The sequence below is a fragment of the Elgaria multicarinata genome, chromosome 11 (assembly GCF_023053635.1).
Source record: "Elgaria multicarinata webbii isolate HBS135686 ecotype San Diego chromosome 11, rElgMul1.1.pri, whole genome shotgun sequence".
Lineage (NCBI taxonomy): Eukaryota > Metazoa > Chordata > Lepidosauria > Squamata > Anguidae > Elgaria > Elgaria multicarinata.
Window position 1 is genome coordinate 25,904,117 of NC_086181.1, and position 17,875 is coordinate 25,921,991.

At 40.2% G+C, this 17,875-nt stretch overlaps 1 protein-coding gene across 1 annotated transcript; it reads left to right on the top strand.

Moving 5' to 3' along the window:
- Positions 1 to 1,160: 1,160 nt before the first annotated feature.
- Positions 1,161 to 16,687, top strand: LOC134405578 (vomeronasal type-2 receptor 26-like). Its single transcript, XM_063136823.1, has 5 exons — positions 1,161 to 1,315; positions 1,766 to 2,057; positions 9,474 to 9,701; positions 14,513 to 14,639; positions 15,786 to 16,687. Exons 1-5 carry the CDS (start codon positions 1,161 to 1,163, stop codon positions 16,685 to 16,687), a joined length of 1,704 nt encoding a protein of 567 aa, XP_062992893.1.
- Positions 16,688 to 17,875: the final 1,188 nt, after the last annotated feature.

Sequence of the window (17,875 nt, forward strand, 5' to 3'; positions counted from 1 at the left end):
ACATCCCAAATTCCATTGGCTCTGTTCTTCCTATGAGGCTTTCATATATTGGCAATGCCTGTTCCATGAGTGGAAGGGAATACAAGCAAAACAGTGTTTTTTTGCTTTTTTCTGTTCTGCTGCCACCAAGTAGAAATCATTATTTCTCTATACAGTATATGCCTGGTTTTATCTACAAAGGCTTGTATCTCTATGTTTTAGGTATGTATGTTAGATAGCGTGGTGGTTGGCCATTAGGTGTGAGATGGGTAAAATCTCCCACTCCGCAAAAAAGAGACCACATTTCTTTCAGATGGGAAAATTAAATTTGCTGAATAAAACAGTCAATAGGAAAAAGTTTTAAATTATGAATAAATATGAACAGAGAATAACCCCTCAATCTGAAAAAAATCTATGAGCAATAGGATATTTAAACATTCAGAAAACCAAGTATATTATTTTTGTCTTATTTCATCCTGTTCCCCTGAATGAAGCATATGTTCTTCTGTCCTTTAATCTCTTACTAAACTGTATAATTTCCTGCCACTTGAGTAAGACTTCCTGACCTCTGCATTTGAAGAAAACATTTGATCTCTTAGCTAGAGATATTTTGGCTAAAATGAACTATTAGGGGCTCAAACATACAAGATCTCACTCAATAATATTCTGCAATCATATGAATGCCTAAAAATGGAGGGCAGTTCTGTACTTCCCCAGAGGCATTCCAAGTCCATATTCACATATGACAAACATGTTTTTCTCCAACAATTCAACATGGAATTGTCAACTTTGTATTGGTATTTATATCCCACTTTAATTATCAAAAGAAAGGCAGTTATTTCTGTGGCTTCATAAAATTTCAGTGGCAACTAGAAAACCTAACAACAATACTGTAAAGGCTGTTATAAATACTCTACGAACCATTTAATGATATAGAAGAGACTAGGCAGAAGCAGGGCTCCTGTGGCATAATATTAGACATTATATATTCCTACTTGCAGTCTAAACTACACTAAAAAAGTCAGTTTTAATTACAGACTGCTTAAATTACAGTAACATTGTAGAAAGAAATAGAAAAATCCAGGTGTGCAGAGATAAAAATTGCCATTTCGTTGAAGATGGTGCTTTTATTGTTCTTGCTTCTGGCACTGTTCCATCACATAGTATGCCAGTCACACAGGATGAAATGCAGCATCCATGAACCTCACCCTTCACTAAACACGTATCATCAGCCAGGAGACTTCATTATTGGTGGCATAGCTTTTCATGGTATCTTTATGTCCAGTCCAAGACCTTTCAGTGAAGAACCTCTACCAGATTTGCGTGAAGAACTTGTGTAAGTATTGAATTTTTGGTTCTTTCATTTCAATTTATTATATCACTAGAATGATCATCCCTAAAGGGGCTGATGCAAACCTGTGCCTGGTACTTCACACTTATCCAAATGTCCTTGGAAATGGAGGGGGTGTATAAATCACTCTACATCCAGCCAAGTCAGTTTTGCGTGTATTCAATGATGACTTCATTCCATCCAATTACCATATATATCTACACATTTCATAAGCATGAAACAGTTCTTTTCAAATGAAACTTCCCCCAATTTCATCTGTTATAAAACTCCCCACATATATACATGTTTGAATCCAATGTTTGCTTTCAAGACATTTATCAGGGAGCAAGCCCCATCGGACACCTATTATTTTACCTCTGGCTGAGGATATTTCTACATATTTGCTCTAAAAGTCCCAATAGCATTCTGTGACTTAAGCATTGACTCTTGTTTCAGCATAGTACCCAAGAAATACCAGCATCTCCTGGCCTTTGCATTTGCCATGAAAGAGATCAATGAAAACCCTAGAATATTACCAAACCTCACCTTGGGCTTCCGTATCTATGACAGCTATGACAATGCAAGAAGAACCTTCCATGCAACCATGTTACTTCTATCATTTGTGGAAAGATTGGTCCCCAACTACATGTGCAACATCCAGAATAATCTCATAGCAGTTATTGGGGGATTAGACCCTGAAATCTCTCTTCATGTGGCAAATATCTTGGATATCTATAAGATTCCACAGGTAGGATCCTTGTCTTGTATGTATGTCAGACATGAGAATATGATACTAACTGAACACTTGCTTGTTTCTTCCCAATTTCATTTTTCTGTCTCAGAAATTGTTGCACTGAAAATAATTAAATCAGAAATAATTCCCCTTCCATTCATTCAATCATTGATACATTTGGACTTTATAGCCAGACTAAAGGAACTAATTTTAATCTATCAGTCATACATGATAGATAGATAGATAGATAGATAGATAGATAGATAGAGATATATTGATGACACCCAGCTTTACCTCTCCTTTTCATCAAACCCAGGTGAGGCAGTGGCTTTTCTGAATCAGTGCCTGAGCACTGTAATGGACTGGATGTGGGCCAACAAACTGAGACTCAGTACAGGCAAAACAAAGGTACTGTTAGTGGGTAGTTCACCTGTCTGGCTAGATTATGTTCACCCTGTTCTGAATGGGGCTGCACTCTCCCTAAATGATTAGGTTCATAGTTTGGGGGTGCTCTTGGATTCAGAACTGTCACTTGAGTCATAGGTGAACTCAGGGGCAAAGAGCACTTTTTATCAGCTTAGGCTGATATACCAACTGTGCCCTTATCTAGACAGAGATAGCCTGGCTACACTTATCCATGCTCTCATAAACTCTCATTCAGATTACCGTAATATGTTATACATGGGACGGCCTTTGAAAATGATCCAGAAACTTCAGCTGGTACAAAACAGGGTGGCATGCTTACTTGCAGGGACTGGCCAATGAGACCACATCACACTAATCCTTTTGCAGCTTCAATGGCTGCCAGTCCAGGTCTTGGCCCAATTCAAAGTGCTGGTATTAACATTTAAAGCCCTGAAAAGCTTGGGGCCAAGCTATCTGAAGGAACACATCCTCCCATATGTACCTACCCAGACCCTAAGGTCATCCTCAGGGGACCTTCTCCGTGAGCTCCTGCCAATGGAAGTGAGACAGGTGGCTACTACTCTGCTGTGGCACCATGGCTGTGGAATGAGCTCTCTAAGGAGTTTCGCCTGGCACCTATACTATATTCTTTTAGATGCCAGGTAAAGTCCACACTTTGAATGTCTTTAATTTTTGTGAACTACTTAGAGAGCTTCGGCTATTGGGCGGTATAGAAATGCAATAAATAAATAAACATTTTTACTTGAAGCAGTTCCTTGTTCCTTCCCCACAAAAGCAGAGTGGGCAAAGTCACCTTGGCAGCCATACCCAGGTGCTTCCTGGTAATGGGTCTATTCTACGTAAGGCTAAATCGGTATCCAATCCAAGATTACTTCCATTAGCTGGAAAAAAAATCCTTATTAACAATGCAACAATTCTCCATCAGTTTTTCCATTAGTGTGGCATATCCAGCGGCTTAGTGGAGGTAGTGCTTCTTTCAGGTACAGAGTGCCAAACCTTTTGGATTAGCCGGGATTCTGACATCATGGGTCAACCCTTTCTGAATGCCCTGTTCCTTCTAAAATGAATTGAAAGAACATGAATTCTCTTAACAACAAGAAGTTGTTTCCTGTCATATTGCAAGGTATTTTGGAAAGGGGTGGTCTTGAATGGGCAATTGATGTCTACTCAGCCACCTCTAAATACTTATTTCTTTGTTTTAATACATGTTTTAATTTGTAAATCCTCTTTGAGTCCCAGTATTGGGAAAAAGTTGGATTATTGTAGTTGTTGTTGTTGTTGTTGTTGTTGTTAGTCACCCTCAAAAAACTCTAAAAGTTTAGTAAGAAAGGATTTACATTTGTGGAAGCCACTTTGATTCTGTTTCAGCAGGGGTTGTCTCCTACTATATGATTACTAATTTTATCTTTAATAATGCTTTCAGCCAATTTCCCCAGAACAAACATTAATGTATCTGGCCTGTAATTTCCTGGATTTTTTTTTATTCTTTTATAATGTTTATATACCACTCTCCATTCAAAATTTTGAAGCGGTGTACAAGATAAAATAAAATAAAGGCAGAATAAAACACTTTAAAATATATTTTTAAAGAAGCAAAATGAAAAGTGAACTGCAAACCATGGCTGGACATTCAGGAAAGGCTTCCTGGAATAATGACATTTTCAGGAGGTGCCGAAAGGAATACAAAGTTGGTGCCTGCCTGACCTCCAGAGTCAGGGAATTCCATAGGAGGGGGCCTCCCCAGAATATCTCAAAGCACTGGCAGGCTCATATGAGAGAATACGGTGTTTCAGATAACCTGGACCCGAGCCATACATCAAATATGGAAGACCTCAGTGGATAACCTCAGGGACTGGGCAGGTTGGTAGGGGAGAAGGTGTTCTGTCAGGTATTCCAGTTCCAAGTTGTTTAAGGCTTTGTACACACATACAAGAATCTTAAACCTGGCCTGGTAGCGAATAGGCAACCAGTCCAGTTCCTTCAGCAAAAGAGTTACATGCTGGAAAGGGGCAGCTCCAGACAACAGCCAAGCTGCAGCATTCTTCGCTGGCTGCAGCTTCTGGAGCAGCTTTAAGGGCAGCCCCACATAGAGTGCATTGCAGTAATCCAATGTTGAGGTTACCAATGCCTGTACCACTGTGGCCAAGCTATCCCTGTCCAGGAGAAGTCACAGTTGGCGAACCAGCCAAAGCCTCCAGTGATAGAGATGGATCTAAAAGAACCCCCCAAATACAAACTTGATCTTTCATGGGGAGTCCAATCCCTTCCTGGACCCCTTTTTAATTAAGTATAATAAAGAAAAAGGAGAAAGAGAAGAAGGAGAACCTACATCAAGAAATTGAAAGATTAATGGAGCAGTATAAACAAATTGGGCAAATCAGGATTAGGAAAGAAATGGAAAAAAATTGAAGGGAGAAAGAGAGGCACTAGAAATAAATAAAACAATGATAGATATGCTCTATGTTAAGCAAAGATTTGATGAGTTCTCAGTCAAAAGCTTGAAGCTGTTAGCAAATAGAGTTCAAAAAAATAAGATTAGTAACAGAATTCTAGCACTGAATACAAAGGAAGGGATAAGAAAATATGATCAAAAGGAAATTGGAGCAATATTACAAAAATATTATGAAGAAAAAATACAGAAAATAAGCAAAAATACCACCATTAAAAGAAGAACAGAAACAATATTTAGAAGCTCAGATAGAAGAAGTAGAGATAAAAGAAGCCATAAAAGAGTTAAAAAGCAGAAAACAGAGGTGCTGTTAGAGAACAGAAAATAGAGAGTGTGAATAAGTGGTCAGTTCTCCCAATGGAGGGAATTAAATAGTGGGGTCCAACAGGCATTCGTATCGGGACCAATCTTTTTCAATTCATTCATAAATGCTCTGGAATTAGGAGTGAGCAGTGAAGTGGTCAAGTTTGCCGACTACACCAAATTATTTAAGGTTGTTAAAGCACAAAGGGATTGTGAAGAGCTTCAAAGGGATCTCTCTAAGCTTTGAGAGTTGGCATCCAAATGGCAGATGCAGTTCAATGTAAACAACTGTAAGGTGATGCACGTTTGGGCAAAAGCCCCAACTTCAAGTATAACCTAATGGGATCTGAGCTGGCGCTGACTGAACAAGAAAAAGATCTTGGGATTGTGGTGGACAGATTGATGAAAATGTTCACCCAGGGTGCGGCTGCTGTCAAGAAAGCAAACTCCGTGTTAGGCATTATAAGAAAAGGAATTGAGAATAAAACGGCCAGTATCATACTGCTATTATACAAATCTATGGTGTGACCACAATCATAATAATATGTACAGTTCTGGTCACTGCACCTAAAAAAGGATAGGATAGTGCTGGAAAAAGTGCAGAAAAGGGCAATGAAAATGATTAAGGGGCTGGAGCGTCTCCACTATGAGGGAAAGTTATATCAACTGGGACTCTTCAGCTTGGAAGAAAGGAGGCTAAGGGGAGACATGATAGAGGTGTACAAAATTATGCATGGTGTGGAGCATGTGGATAGGGAGGCATTTTTCTCCCTCACTCAAAATACTAGAACCCAGGGTCATCCCATGAAGCTGATTGGTGGGCGATCCAGGACAAATAAAAGGAAGTACTTCTTCACACAGTACATAGTTATATTATGGAACTCACTACCACAAGATGTACTGATGGGCACCAATTTGGATGGCTTTAAAAGGCTATAAATGGCTACTAGCCCTGATGGTTGTGTGCTATGTCCAGTATTCGAGGCATTAAACCTGTGTGCACCAGTTGCTAGGGAACATGGTTGGGATGGTGCTCTTGCACCATGTCCTGCCTTGTTGGTCCCTGGCCAATGGCTGTTTGGCCAATGTGTGAACAGAGTGCTGGACTAGGTGGACCCTTGGCCTAATCCGGCATGGCACTTCTTATGTTCTTAAGTGCTAAAATTAGTACAGAAGTGGTATCGGACACCAGTAAAATTGGCAAAAAACAATAATATAACATCTTTGTGCTGAACAGGTGTCAAATCATATGTAGGAAGGTCAAGAAAATTTGGGACAAGGTTTTCAGGAAATAAGAAAAATTACAGAACAAGAGGTTTGTAAAACACCAGAACTAGCCTTATTGAATATGTATTTTAAAGAAAATAGAGAGATATAAGAGAAAATATTAATTGGATTTATGTTAACAGCTGCAAGTAAATTAATAGCAAGCAACTGGAAGACAGCTAGGATGCTGACAGTATCATTGTGGAGAAATAAAATCTGGGCCATAGCAATAAACACAAAGTTGACACAGAAGTTAAGAACAAATAGGCTATAGCTAGACCTAAGGTTTATCCCTGGATCGTCCAGGGGTCAAACCTGTTCATCTAGGTGACACACAGGGGATCCAGTGCTCAGGCAGGGGCGGACCCTGGATGATCCCAGGATAAACCTTAGGTCTAGCTGTGGCCATAGAGGGATATAGAAAAGAGACACTTTCAGGATAGACTGGCAAAAATATATAGACTACATGAAAAAGGAATAAAACAGAACAACTTTGGCAGAGGCGTATAGAAATCTGTGGGACTCATAAAAACCAGATAATCAATAAATGAAATGGAAACTTTAAAAACCACCCAGGATAAAAAAAAATGAAACGAAAGATGTAAGAAGGAAACTCTGTAATCGACCAAGTGTGGAAAGGGAACGGGGAGGGACGTAGAATAAGTGTTAATGTATATAGTTTTATGCTTTACTTTTATTCTTGAATTTTGAGTTCAATATATTTAATAAAATATAAAAATAAAAAAGAAATAAAAAAGAAATATAAAATAAAAAGCAGCATTCAAGTCAGCATGAAGATGAGCGATTTTATCCTCAAAGTATTCAAAGAATTGTTGTCACAGTGTATGTGCATTATTCTGAACCTTAGAAGGTGCTCTATAAATTAATATCATCTTAGGACTACTTTTGCAATCTCTCCTTAGCTCATTTATGGCACTCCTCCGGTCATGAATGACAAGACCCCAGGACTTCCCTTCTACAAGATGGTTCCTCAGGAAGCCCTTCAGATTGAGGGGATTCTCTCCTTGCTCCTGCATTTCAGGTGGACATGGATTGGACTTGTTTATATAGACAATGACAATGGAGAAAGATTTGTGCAAACTGTGTCTCCAAAGTTTTCCCGGAGAGGTATCTGTTTTGCATTCATAGAAAGAATCCCAAAATTAACTTACATCACTGAAATTTATGGCATGGTAAAACAGGGAGAAAAAATATATGATAAACTGCTGGACAACAAAGCCAACGTAGTGGTGGTCCATGCAGAATCGTATTCCATTGCAATTTTTAAACATTTGCCATATCTATCACAAGAAGAGCACAGGGCAAACAAAATTAAAGGCAAAGTATGGATAACAATAGCCCAGATGGAAATCAGTTCATTTTCCTACCAAAGGAATTGGGATGCAGAACTATTCCAGAGTATTCTGTCCTTCAGGATGCACTTCAATGACCTGGCAGGATTCAAGTCCTTTGAGGTGAGCAGAAATCCTTTCAGCACAAAAGGAGATGGTTTCATCAGGGACTTTTGGCAACAAGCTTTTGACTGTATATTCCCAGATACAGCAGAGGATGATATGGAAGTTGAAGTTTGTACTGGCAGGGAAAAGTTGGAGAGCCTCCCTGGATGTATTTTTGAAACAAGGATGACTGGCCAAAGCTACAGTATCTACAATGCTGTCTATGCTGTGGCCCATGCTCTACATGACATGTACTCAACGAAAGACAAACACAGGGCAATGATGGATACTAAGAGAAACAGCCTTCAGAATGATCAGTGGTGGCAGGTAATGTTTATGTCTTTCTCATGTGGCAGACCACCAAGTATTTTAGTATTACAAGAGCCCTCAAGCTCTGCATGAAAATGTGTTGACAAACTCTGTATCTGCTCAGATGACTGTCCACATTTCAATCTGCCGGCTCTGCTTTTCTGTGGATTTACCATATGAACAGAAGTGCAACTCTGCCCAGCCTGGAGGAGGCCATTGCAGGCAGGGGAGGAGATGAGACATGCCTACAAGCCATTGGCTGAGCACAGTATGGCATCACCAGGCTGGGAGGGGACTTGCTGGTTGCCACTTGGGGCAGAGTAGGATTTTTTTACTCATGTTTTGAATTGTTCATGAGTTTTTTTCGCCTATGCCACACTGCAAGACAGCTGGTGAGTGTTAAATAAGTTGATTTGTCTGATTCTCAATTTTTTCACATTTGCTCATAGGTGGCTAGGTACGGGCATCCAGAGCAGGATTAGGAAATGGTGAGCATTCACAGGCACTGTTAGGGTGACTGGTAAAATCTGAGGCTCCCAGCTTTGAGCCTCACAGCCTAGCTGGCGAGATAAGGCTTACCTTTGAGGCCAACCCTTCTTACCCATGCAGAGCCCTGGAACCTGGGGTGTCTGTGTGTGACCACAGAAGGTCTCCCTACCCCACAAGGGGCAGGCCCATAGGGAAGGTGAATTCTTCAGAGCCAACCCACGGGCCATGAATGGCTCACCCAACTTAGAAGGGTCTGCAAACAGGCCATAATGAATGCCCTATAGGATTTCCCTCTTTGCAGATGTTGAATAAATGTGGCCCTATAAAAATCCAGCTGTATATGTCTGATCTTGTTATTTATCGACCTGAAGACGCTGTTTTAATTTTATGGTCCCTCCTCCACCACTTTACATTTGAAGGCCAGTGGGGTGTAGTGGCTGGAGCAATGGGCTGGGACTCAGGAGATCTGGGTTCTAGTCCCAACTCGGCTATGACTCTCATTGGGGTGACTTTTCACAATTATTTAGGCTCAGCCCAAACTATCACACAAGGAAGAAGATAATCATAGTGGGGAGGACGATAATTTAAGCTGCCTTGTATTACTTGTAAATAGTGGGGAGGGAAATAAATGTAATAAATACATAAATAGTGTATTTCTTCCCTTAAAGTCTTATATAGAAAATAGAGTTAAAAACACAACACAAACCTCTTGCATTTCCATTTTCAATCTAGCTCCATCAGTTTATTAGAGGCATCTCATTTAACAGCAGCGCTCAAAATGAAGTATTCTTCAATGAGAACGGAGACGTAGTTGCTGGACTGGATGTTATTAATTTGAAAATTTTCTCCAATGAAACTTTTCTCCATGTGAAAGTAGGAAGGATGGATCTTCACGCTTCTCCAGACCAAGCATTTACCATTGATGAGGATGCCATCATATGGCACAGCTGGTTTAACCAGGTGGGAACAACTTGTAAGGAGTTCAGAAGAGATCCACTTTGAGTGAGCAATGATTACTTGCCATGCTGCCAAAATTGAATTTCATTGGCTAAATGACAAAGAATTTTAAAAACTGGTTTTTAGACTAGGCTGTGAAATGATTGAATGAAAGACCGAGGGGGTTCAGAAGTTTCTGCCATTATTACGTTCCCAGTATTCTTTTAACTGAAAAATTGATGTAGGAAATATAAGTAGACACAGGGTAGAATCCAACACTGTCCTGGCATAACAGGCCAGGTCTGCTTCTTCCACTGAAAGTGCCCACTAATGCTACAGGAAGCAAGCGAAAGTGAGCATAAACATTCATTTCCTAAATGCCAGCATGGGAGGTGACAGGGAAGGAATGGAGAGATGCAGAGAGTAGCCCAGAAGGGAAAAGACTGAAAGAAGAGGGATGAATGGAGAAAATGGTAGGAAAGAAAAGGAGCCTGGAAAGAGTACTAGAGGGCAAACTGAAGGAGGTGCAGGAAGGAGTTTTGATCTTTCTCTAACTATTTTTTTCTAAAACAGCTCATACATCAGGGCAACTGACACTATTTAGGTGCCAAAACCAAGGTGGAACCTCAACTGAAATGGGACAGATAATCCACTTCAGCCAAAGCAACTTTGGTTGTCCTCGTGTCACATTTGCTAACACCTTGCCTAAAATGGGATATTTTCAACTGGGCAATAGTTCTTCTGAGTCAAAAGAAGGGTCCTTAGGAGTGGTTGAGCCAACACAGCGTTCAGCATGGCAGGGACCATTCCTTCATTCAAAGAAGTGTGAATTACTTTCTGAACACAACTGATCCAACCCGCTCCTGCTTGCTATAATTTGATTAAGAAGGCAGTTTAGTGTTAAAAAATATTTTAATCAATTTTATTATTAGTTTCTCATTTTTGTTTTTTTTTTAATTATGTATACCACCCTGGAAATTTCAGCTCTGGGGCAATTTAAGCAATACAACGTACCGCTTCCCTCTCGATCCCTGTCCCTACTGGCTTATAAAAGCAAGCCATGGGGGTTTGACTTGGTGGGTCCAGAGGGAGATACTTTCCCAGAGTCCTCACTCTGGGAAAGGGTGGTCCCTGCTGTCCTTAAGGATGCAGTAGTGTGACCACTCCTGAAGAAGCCTACCCCAGAAACGATGGTACTAGACAAATACCGCCTAGTAGCAAACACCCCTTTTTTAGGGAAGGTACTTGACAGGGTTCTGGCAGAGCAACTGCAGGCACTTTTGGAGGATACTGGTTATCTATACACATTCCAGTCTTGGTTCTGATCTGGTTATGGGACTGAATCAGCCTTGGTCACCCTGATGGATGACCTCTATTGATAGAGGGACAGGGGGAATGCAACCCTGTTAATCCTGCTCGATCTCTCATTGGCTTTTGATACCATCAACTGTGGTATCCTCCTGGATCAACTCTGTGGGATGTGCATCAGAGGCACTGTGCTACAGTGCTTCTGGTTCTACCTACGGGGTCATTTTCACAGAGTAGCATTGGGTGACCACTCCTCGGCCCTTTGGCAATTGAGCTATGGGGTGCCACAGGGCACCATTTTGTCCCCAATGTTATTTAACATCTATATGAAGCTGTTGGGAGTGGTCATTAGGGCATTTGGAGCTAAATGCCACCAATATGCTGACGACACACATTTCTATCTCCCTGTGACAAGTGGATCAGGTGAGGCTGTGCAGGTGCATAGACTCAGTAATGGGCTGGAAGAGGGCCAATAAACTGAAACTGAATCATGACAAGATGGAAGCCCTGTGGGTGAGTTGTCTCTGAGTCCGGGAAATAGGCTCATTGCCTGTTTTCTCCCTCTGAAAGATCAGGTTTGTAGTTTGGGGGTACTCTTAGATCCATCTCTGTTGCTGGAGGCTCAAGTGGCCATGGCGTCTCAGAATGCATTTTTCCAGCTTCAGCTGGTTCACCAACTACAGCCTCTCCTGGACAGGGATAGCTTGACCACAGTGGTACAGGCATTGGTTACCTCAAGATTGGATTACTGCAATGCTCTTGATGTGGGACTGCCCTTAAAGCTGCTCCGGAAGTTTGAGCTAGTGTAGAATGCTGCAGCTCAGTTGTTGACTGGGGCTGCCCCTTTCCAGCATGTAACTCCTCTGCTGTGGGAAAGGCATTGACTGCTTATTCAGTACCAGGACAGGTTTAAGGTTCTTGTACTTGTGTACAAAGCGCTAAACAACTTGGGACCAGGATACCTGAGAAAGCGCCTTCTATAGGAGGTAGCCCCCCTCCTATAGAATTCACTGCCTCTGGAGGTCAGGCAGGTGCCAGCTTTGTATTCATTTCGGTGCCTCGTGAAAATGTCATTATTCCAGGAAGCCTTTCCTTAATAACCAGCCAAAGTTCACTGCATATTTGCTTCTTTTAAAATCTATTTTGAAGTGTTTATTCTGTTTTGATTTTTTTTTATCTTGTACACTGCTCTAAAATTTTGAATGGACAGTAGTATATAAATATTGTAAATAAATAAATAAATATGGTGGCAATATCATTGTCATGGCCAAAAAGAGGCTTGGAAGTAGGCTGGATACAAATTCATTCTTTGATGCAGAAGATATTAAAAACCAATAAACAATTGAAGCAGGAATAATTTTTGCTGGGTTTAATGGACAACCAGATAAAAAAGAACTTTGAGACTACATTTTTGTATATGACTACGGCAGCGAGACTTATATATGCACAAAAATGGAAAGGCTCAATATTACCTATTATGGATGAATGGCTGTTGAAGGTGCTGGAGATGGCAGAGATGGCAAAACGTATGTCAATAATCAGAGAAACGTCAACATCTAGGTTTATAACTGAATGGAAACCTTTCATAGAGTTTTTGCAAGGACTAGAAAAAACAATGTGTTTATCTGTGGATTACTTGAATAAAAAGAATTTGTTAAAATGATAAAAAGAGGGAAACTTTTCTTGTAATTATAGAGTAAGAGAAAATATTGTTACATATTTTTTGCTGGGGAGGAAATCGGAAGTCCATCTTAATTGTGTATATTTTGTATGTTTTTATGTTGATGTTGGATTTTGTAATGTTTATTTGTTTCTTTTGCTTTTGGTTTAGAAAATAATAAACATTTAAAATGGAATAAATAACTTTTTATTTTCTCAGTTTCTTAACAGTCTATAAATTAAATTTAACTTGGCTGTTTTAAATTTGAATTTTAAAATTGTATTTCTGCACTGCTGTCAATTTTATCCTGGATGTGCTTTTATGCTGTATTTTATATCATGGTTTTATACCGTTGTTTTATACTTTGGAAGGTTTTAGTTTTTTGTGAACTGCCCAGAGAGCATCAGCTATTGGGTGGTATAGAAACGCAATAAATAAATAAATGAATAAAGGTTGGTGAGGAGCAGTTGCATGGCTTCAGCAGCAGCATCTCCAGACCAGGATGGGACTTCTGAACCACAGTGCTTTGATGGGGTGTGGCCAAAGAAGCAGATGCACCACAATGAGGTCTGTCCTTTGCTTTCACTCCAGTTCAACCAGAGGTGCCTAATGACACATTCCCATTCATCTCGAGGATCCCAATCTCTGACTTCTCTATACGTCCACTTCTGGTAGTTAAATGTACTGCATTTTCAAAAGTAATCTCCAGTAAATAGGATTGGGAAGGAATTTTACATTGGGACAAGAGAAGCTGCACTATGTCATGCAATATTAAGCCCTTCCCCAGTAGGGGTCACAGTCTGTGCAGTGACAATGTATTTCAGTTCCATTGTATTTCTGATCCTGTGCAGATTTGGTAGGGCAGACTTCAGACTTCTGGTATTTACTTTGCTTTGGACAAGAAGCCTTAATCCACCAAATGGAACCTGGTGCAAAAGGCATTCAAATGAAATTGCAGAATTCAAAAACAAGAAATTGGTTATAATGTGTGGCTATTGTTAAATGATTGGGAGTCAGAAATACCTCATGGTCCATTTGAAATCACCCAGTCATCTCCCAGTCAATCCAGATCTGCATTCTATTCACTCCAGCGGTAAGGCACAATTCCCATAAATTTCTGGTCATTAGTGGCAATAGTTGGAGCAGGGTAGCAACAAAAGGCTTGTGGTAAGTGCTTACCCTGTGTAGAAGAAATTGCTCCAGGTGTTACAGAGGAAGGATTTCTGTCATGTCCCACAGCCCCATCACCAGGTGTATCTTGAGTATAGAGTTGTGCCACAAATAAGAGAAAATAAATGTATGGATTGATCTTATCATGACCTGCTACTGAATTCCATCCACCCAATCCATTCCAAACTAGAAGGAGCTCTTTGGGACTGAGGCCATGGCTAGACCTAAGGCTTATCCCTGGATCATCCAGGGGTCAAACCTGTTCATCTAGGTGACACACAGGGGATCCAATACTCAGGCAGGGGTGACCCTTGGATGATCCTAGGATAAACCTTAGGTCTAGCTGTGTCCACAGTGAGCATCAATAATTTCCTAGTTAACATTAGTAGATCTCTAAGAAGTTCAAGCCATTCTTCAGAAACAAGATCTGATATACAGCCAAAATAAGGCAGTTTGGAAGGATATGGCATAACATAATAAGGCATTTATTGTATCATTTCCATGTTTCTCCCAAAATAGATGAATCAATCTCCCCCAAATTAAGAAAAGTAGAAATAGCTTGTAGTATATAATATATTCACACATTACTATGAAATGTTGTGTCCATTTTGTAACATATAGATGGACCTGAGAAACGTAAGGTTTTCAAGCACATTATTTTCAATATTTGTATTCTCCTCTTTCATTGATGGTTTAGACACGACCACTTTCTGTATGTACTGAGAGTTGCCATCCCGGTTCTAGCAAGAGTGTGAAGGAGGGGGAGCCAAACTGCTGCCATGATTGCATCCCATGTCCAGAAGGGAAGATTTCAAACCAGGAAGGTAGGAAGTATACATTATGTACACAGAGTGATACAAAAGTGTGGCTGTGATGGAGATAAAGAACATGGAGATAAAATTATGCATACATTGTTGTGACTGTTCTTCAGTATTTCAAATGATATCAAAAGATTTTATGGGCTTATCCTTAGTAGAAGTGAAATCCATTTTAAGGCTGCACCCTTCTCTTCTTTGCCTAGCAGTTATTACAATACGAATGTGAGTCATGACTTTGCAATAGACTTCTCAATTTCTTGAACTACTGTCCAGATACTTCAACTCATGCAGAAGCTCTTAACAGTGGTCACCTCTTAACATTAATGACTGATGAGGGAGATCATTATGTAAAGCCACAGGCAGCCACAGAATCATTACACAGGGAGTAACGAAAAACAGCCAGCATGATAAAAAAATGCATGTTCACACCTGCTGAAAATTCTATTCTACACCCATACATGACAGACCACTATTTATTCATTTATTTATTTAGCACCATCAGTGTACATGGTGCTGCACAGAGTAAAACAATAAAATAGCAAAACCCTGCCGCATAGGCTTACATTCTAATAGAATCATAATAAAACAATAAGAAGGAGGAAGAGAATGCACCAAACAGGCACAGGGTAGAGTAAAACGGACAGTATAAAAAGTAAGATCAAAATCAAGTTCTAAAAGCTTTAGAAAAAAGAAAAGTTTTTTAGCTGAGCTTTAAAAACTGTGTTTGAACTTGTAGTTCACAAATGTTCTGGAAGAGCCAGTAAGAAACATGGCATCTGAGGAGCGAAGAGCACGAGCGGGGCAATAGTATGAGATGAGAGAGGAAAGATAGGAAGGAGCTAGACTGTGAAAAACTTTGTAGGCCAACAGGAGAAGTTTTTATTGGATTCTGAGGACTCTGAGCAACTAACTTGCTCCGTAATGATGGTGGCTGTGACAACATTGACCCAATCTTCACCACTGGCTCCAGATTCTAAATAGAAGTGTTAAATTTCCAATCACCCCACCCCTAGGCTTGCACAAAATTCTGCTTTAGATCCCCATCACATTTCATTATATCACCACTGACAGTGTTGTATGATCTGAAAGGAACAGTTGTGAAATTTGTGGCAGGTTTGATTGTGAGCTGAACACTATAACTTACTTTTATAGATATGAATGACTGTAACGAATGCTCAGACAAAGACTATCCAAGCAAGAATCAGGATTTCTGCATTCCAAGGACATTTACCTTCTTGTCTTATGAAGAACCTCTGGGGCTCAGTTTAGCCTTCTTTGCTCTTTCCTTTTCTTTGATCACAGTTCTGATGCTGGGAATGTTTATTAAGCACCACAACACTCCCATAGTCAAAGCCAACAACCAGATCCTCACCTACACTCTCCTCATCTCCCTCCTGCTCTGCTTCCTTTGCACATTGCTATTCATTGGCCAACCTCAGAAGATGACATGTCTCCTCCGACAAATTGCCTTTGCCGTCATCTTCTCCGTGGCTGTCTCTTCTGTACTAGCTAAAACCATCATGGTAGTTCTGGCTTTCATGGCCACCAAGCCAGGATCCAGGATGAGGATGTGGTTGGGGAAAGAAATAGCCATCTACATTGTTCTTTCCTGCTCCCTTATTCAAGCAAGTATCTGTATTGTGTGGTTGGGAATCTCTCCCCCATTTCCAGATGTTGACATGCACTCAGTGGCTGAAGAAATTGTACTTGAATGTAACGAGGGATCTGTGATTATGTTTTACTGTGCCTTGGGCTACATGGGCTGCTTGGCAATTATCAGTTTCACTGTGGCCTTCCTCTCCAGGAAGTTACCTGGCAGTTTCAATGAGGCCAAGTTCATCACATTCAGCATGTTGGTGTTCTGCAGTGTTTGGTTATCTTTTGTTCCCTCCTACCTAAGCACCAAAGGTAAATACATGGTGGCTGTGGAGATCTTCTCCATCCTAGCCTCCAGTGCTGGATTGCTGGGTTGCATCTTTTCCCCAAAATGTTACATTATTGTGTTGAGGCCTGAGCTGAACAACAGAGAACGGCTAATAAGAATAAAAAACTAAAGAATGCATGTCTGTCTTTTACTGTAATTTGTGTTCTAGATCTTTGTGTGTGGACCTCACAATATCGCTCCCATATCTTCCCTGCTGGTCTTCATTTTTCCCCAGAATTGAATCAAGATTTACTTCACCTAAAGCCATCAAGAAAAAGAAGATAACCCTCATTATCTTCTTAGGGCTTATCTACACCAAGCAGGATATTCCACTATGAAAGCAGTATGAAAGTGGTGTATAAAAGGCAGGAGCCACACTACTGCTTTATACTGGTATTGAAGTTCACTGCAGGATTTACATACTGCTTTATAGTGGTATTGAAGTGCACTGACAACTGTTGGGGCCCATTGACATATGCTATATACTGCTTTCATACCACTTTTATAGTGTTATATCCTGCTCGTGTAGATGTGTCATGGGCCCCAACAGTTGTCAGTGCACTTCAGTACCACTATAACGCAGCACTGTAGATCCTGCCTTTGATTCACTTTCAGCAGCTCTTCATAATGCTTATAAGATGCTTTTTTTTCTGAAGAGGTTAGAATTCTTCTATAGCAGCCAACAAGAAAACTCAACCATCCTTCTTATGAACATGTGGATGAAAGCACATGACCCTCTGGCACCAAGTGAAAATAATAAATCCTTTTCTTTTTTACCTTACTTGGTAATCTTACTATATTTATAATACCTTCTTTTCCTATTTATTTTTATTACTCCTGCTTTTAAAATTTCACTTTAAAAGATTTATCTACATAAGAAAGTCATTTGGTGGCCACCGTTTTTTTTCCAAAATAAGGTGACATAACCCATATGATTGGCAAGGAACATAATTTAAATTAACACACATTGTCTGACATGATTCCATAAGTTGCAAAACAAATGATATTTGGCTGTAAATGACACTGTGTACCCTTTGATCAGAAAGAGAAATGGATGGAGAGTAATCTGTCTTATTTATGCAGCACCTGGTATTAATAGAAACAGGTTTCAGTGTGGTGTAAACATGCCCAGACCAGCTATGGGGAAGAAACATAAATACGCTGATAGCACTGTTGAGGACATACTAGATGGTCTGCATCTCCTTGAATTATGATTTTTTTTTATTTGAAAAAATAATAATAGACTGAACATAGCTGAATTATGTAGCTGTTCAGCTAGTGCTGAGCTGTCTCAGGCATTAGGACTGTTTCCTGGGCT

Excerpts from the sequence above, each read along its gene's own strand:
- LOC134405578 (XM_063136823.1), top strand. The coding sequence starts at position 1,161 with ATGAAATGCAGCATCCATGAACCTCACCCTTCACTAAACACGTATCAT. Across the intron at positions 1,316-1,765 it reads GATTTGCGTGAAGAACTTGT|CATAGTACCCAAGAAATACC; the intron begins GTAAGTATTGAA and ends CTCTTGTTTCAG. Across the intron at positions 14,640-15,785 it reads GAAGATTTCAAACCAGGAAG|ATATGAATGACTGTAACGAA; the intron begins GTAGGAAGTATA and ends TTACTTTTATAG.